At 45.3% G+C, this 4679-nt stretch overlaps 1 protein-coding gene across 1 annotated transcript in view; it reads right to left on the bottom strand.

Moving 5' to 3' along the window:
• Window positions 1-4674, bottom strand: part of SRD5A2 (steroid 5 alpha-reductase 2) — a gene marked incomplete at its 5' end in the record, with an annotated part of 42999 nt that extends 38325 nt beyond the window's left edge. Inside the window, one exon of the mRNA XM_019548607.1 lies at window positions 4547-4674. Within this exon, the coding sequence (XP_019404152.1) occupies window positions 4547-4674 (128 nt within the window). The remainder of the gene's footprint in view (window positions 1-4546) is intronic.
• Window positions 4675-4679: the final 5 nt, after the last annotated feature.

Below are 4679 nucleotides of genomic sequence, written 5' to 3'. Positions count from 1 at the left end.
TACATAGAGGCAATTGTATAATTGCTCAAAATAAAGGCTTACTCTTGTATATTGAAAATTAAGTTGAAGAAAAACAAACTCACTCATTCAATGGGAAGAATGAAGCCTCCGATGTGCGTTAACCAGAGAATCAAGTACAGGCATCATATCCATTGTTGCAATGCAGAACGCTGCTGCAAAGTGGTCATAGTTCGCTGAAGATCTATGTGGGGGAATATTGTGTGCATGTGTGGTGTGTGTGTGCAGGGGGTAGGTATGCATATGATATATTGAGAGTGTGTTTGTGCAGGCAGGATATGGGGGGTAGGTTATACGGTGGGTATATGGTGTGTGTCAGGTGGGTATGCGTGGGGTGTTTACATGGGGAGTAGGGAGTTACGGGGTGGTGAGTGTGACCTCCTTACAGAAAGCTTTGCCCACACCCCACTTCTTTTTTGAGGGGAGCTCCTGGCCAGGAGACAGATGCTCTTCCACTTACAGGGTGGAGAATGGCAATAACACCTTGGTACCAGCATGTGAACACCCACACTTACCTCCCTCCCTCCACCTGCTCGCTTGCCCTGAGGTGGGGTGGCTGGGTTGGGCCGGGGCATTGTGTGGGGAGAATTATAAGTCCCAGCAGTCCTGGGGGCTAACCTGGCTGCTGTGGCTTCAGTCTATTGAACCAGGGTGGCCCCTTCTAACCTTTCAACCCATCCCCACACCCCAGCCTCCCTGATGATAACCCATGGATAGAACTGCTGCTGCAGCCACATGGGCCAGAAAAGTAAAGCAGAGGCATGAGGGCAGTGGCAGTGGGGGTTTGGTGGCATGGAGCATGCTGCAACAGGTCAGGCTGCTCCAGGACTATCTGAGTGTGGTTCACCTGGGGCCTGCCACACAGAGCCAGGCAGAAGGGCAAAGCTGTTTGTCCCTTGTGGTGCCAGCAGAGGCTGGAGCTGGAGCAGTATCCAGAACCGCCAGGGCCTGAATGAGGCTCAGTGCTTCCTATGCAGCAGAGGCCAGAGCTGTTGCCTGCACTGCCCATGGGCCAGACAGAATCAACTGGCAGGCTGGATATGGCCCATGGGCCACATTTTGCCCACCCCTGCTCTAAGACAACTGAATTTTTCAGGGACTAACAATTCACAAAGCACACAGAAGTCAAAACCAAACATTTGTGACATAACTGTTTGGTCTATGAAACAAATTTTCAAAGAAGATTAATCTAATCCAGAGTTTGACAGCCCTGAAGGGTTTTCCCATTTGATAAGTTTTTTCAGAATGTCTGCAATTGCCAAACACTCCCAAGGAAACCCTACCTTCAAGACAAGCTTCCTATGACTACAGGAATGAGAACTCAACTCAGTGAAGCCCTCTAAGGATTCCATTATGCTACCAAATTACCCTGGGGAACACTTGAGTCAGGCAGCACTGGGCACCAGAGAAAACTTGAGAGCTAAAAGCTGTTATCAAACCTGCCATCCAGTCAGTTAAAAACTTTTTGCTCTAAAATGCAAAGGATTCTTCTTAGGGAGGTCTTTTGTGAAGAGGAGTGTGTATGGATGGTAAAAGATAGTACCGAAAGGCTATTTCCTTCCCCACCAGTTTCTGATACTGTCGGGAAGATCTCTGGAAATCATCTATAAGTTCTCATGTTGTGGCGTGTCAGTGAAAAAGAATAAAGCCATAATGATATATCTGCTTTGTGTTTAGAACTATGCTCACATGCTGTTGTGGCTTTTATTTATGTATAAGCAAAGCATTCAAGTTAGTTGTTAGCCAGTATTGTTAACATGTACGGACTTGTATGTACTATACACATTTAGGACTAGTCTAAATAGATGTTTACCAACTGGTATAAGGTGATCCAAGCCCATTGTAAAGGCATTGTTATACTGGCATAAAAGCATTTATATTGTAGTAAAGCTTATTCCCATATATTTCCAAAAATAAGCTACACTACACTATTCTACACTAGGCAGATTCTACAATAGCTGGATGCATCAATGTAACTATGTCCATTTGTACACCAATGCAGTTAAAGCCATGAAAAAACTGGGTTTAAGCCAGGTTTTGCATGTAGACTATGAAAGCATACTAATCCAGTTCCCGGAATCATTTCATTTTTATTAAAATATTCTTCCCAATCAACACTTCACACCAGCAGAAAGTGTGCAGAGCTCTGATGCAGTTTGACAACAATATAATCCCAGAATGCAGCAATCTCTTTATTGCACACTTAGGAAACTGGACATGTCTACATGTTCACTAATCCACATTAGGTAATGTGCATTAAATCTAGTACCTCCACTGTGAAGTACCAGAAAATGCGCATTAGCCTATTTGAATGCACATTAGCAAATGAGCACATTTTTGTGATGCTTTAATGCACATTAAAAAGATGAGCATTAAAGCGCAGGTGTAGATGCGCCCAGTATGTATATTCAGCAATAAATGCCCAGTATTTTATTTCCATAAGAAAACAGAAAGGTTCAATGTTAAGGTGAGGAGGGCAAATGTGATGTTAAGATAGAGGTTCTCAACTGGAAACCTGTGAGATCCTTTCAGGAGTGCTGTGACATGATAGTACTACCACTGCCTTATTAAATATCATACCAAACATACCAAAAGGAAAGAGAGAGACAGTAAAGTCATTTTCAAAAACCTTTATTGGTATTTTAAAATAGTCCATGACACCTCGAATTGCTTGAAGTGAGAAAAGTGAGCGTTATAAAAGGGAGAAATAGAGGTTTTCTTAGAACTGTACAATGCCAAAGGAGGTTGCTAAAGAAGCAAAAACACAATGTGCTGTGAACAAATTAGGTTAATTTGACAAAGAATATTATTAATTGCATATTTATTCTAAGAACAGGGGGAATAGGAAATATGGGAATATTAATTGATGAGAAATTTTGAAATCACCAGCGCATATGATTTATATGACTGAAATAGTAAAATTACCGGTTTTAGCCTATTTAGGAGAGAGAGTGTGGCTAATAACAACTGAGGTGATGCTGTTTGTTCTAAGGAAATCATTACCTACTTCAGAATTTTTGCTAATTCAGCAACACAAGATACTGACTACAGTGCATATGATCACTGGAAATGTTATTGTGTAGATATGGGCGAATCTCTCTCACCAAAGTTGATGCACCCAGTATAAGAAAACTTGACTTTGGATCTTACGATGATAGAAAAAGAGAATGCCACCTCAGGACTGAAAGGTGAGAGTTATCGAGTGATCAAGGATGATGGTCTAATCTTCAATATCAGCCAGTAGTTCCAACAGATAATACTCATATTTGGTGCTTCAAAAAGGCTAATAGTAAATAAAATAATAAGCAAAGGAAAATAAGCAAAACTGCCTAGAAAGAAAAGTTTGGACAGGAAAAAAACAAATGACAATTCAAAAGGTTTTTTTTTTAAGGATCTTACTAGCGGTGTAAAAATCTGCAATCAGGTAAGTGAATTTTTTTTGGCTAATAGCTCATCCTAGCTCACTGGCAAAGGTAGCTAGCTGCTATACATACCTTGTATTGTGCCATGTAGATATATGGGGGTGAGGGACACGCACACACGACTCAGAACACAGTTTTTCACATACACATGTACACAGTTTCCCAGTTCTCCCTATGGAACAGCAGTTTGATTTCTGCCCGCTTCTGCTACCAAAACAATGCTCTAGTTTCATCCTCAAAATTGAAAGCACACGTGAGCTCTCCCAGCTTTACGCTATGCCTATACTCCTGCCAGCTGCTCCATCCTCCAGTTCAGTGGCTCTCAACCTTTTTCTAGGCTCAAGGCTCCCTTTGGTAATACCAGTTCTGGGCTTTGACGGAAGTTTGACTGAAGAAAAATCCTGGAACCCTTCTTCTGTGTGCACCGTACTCAGAACAACCCCAAAGGGGCAGTGTGCTTTGGACCTGTGGATTCCCATTTGAAAATGTCTTGTGCCTGGCTTAAGGTGCAATCTTGATGGGATCTCACGGCACCCTGGGGTGCTGCAACCCCCACCCCCCTTGGATGAGACCTTTGCAGAGGAGGAGCGTCACAAAGAAGCAGATGCACCAGGCCACCACGGGAATGGACCAGAAGGGAGCCTGCAGCACCCCGACAGGATAGCAAGGCACTGCAGAGTGCTGCACCTCCCACCCCAGCTGAGACCTACTGCTGAGGATCGTGAAGGAGTAGATGCAGGAGACAACACCTGAAGGGGAAAGGGAGCTCACAGCACCCTTGACAAGACCAAGGCACACCAGGCTGTGGTGGCCCCTTAGCTGAGACCGCCGTCATAGAGGAGCAGATGCCCCGGGTAACCACAAGGATGGGGAAAATGGGAAGGGGGAAGCTGGGACAGGGGGAAAGTGGGAAGAGGAAGGAGAAGGAGAAAGTGGGAAGCAGGAACGGGGGAAGGAGAAAGGGAAAGTGGGAAGAAGCAAGCGGAAAAGGGGAAGCAGAAAAGGGAAGGAGAACGCGAAGAGGAAGCGGGAAGGGGAAGAATGGGCAAGTGGTAAGGGGAAGCAGGAAAGGGAAGGAGAAGGCGAGGGGAGAGCGCCGGCGGTACCTGTAGAAGTAGTGGCCGCCGAAGGTGGCGCAGAGCAGGCGGCAGCCCAGCGGCTCGAGGCGGGGCGGGCCGCGCAGCGCCAGCAGCAGGGCGGGCAGGACGAAGGACGGCAGCTCCAGCGCGAACCACGCGG

The sequence above is a fragment of the Crocodylus porosus genome, unplaced genomic scaffold (genome assembly GCF_001723895.1).
Source record: "Crocodylus porosus isolate Cpor-Errol unplaced genomic scaffold, CroPor_comp1, whole genome shotgun sequence".
NCBI classification, from domain to species: Eukaryota; Metazoa; Chordata; order Crocodylia; family Crocodylidae; genus Crocodylus; species Crocodylus porosus.
Note: the sequence above shows the minus strand (reverse complement) of the source record. Positions and strands in the feature narration are given on the sequence as shown.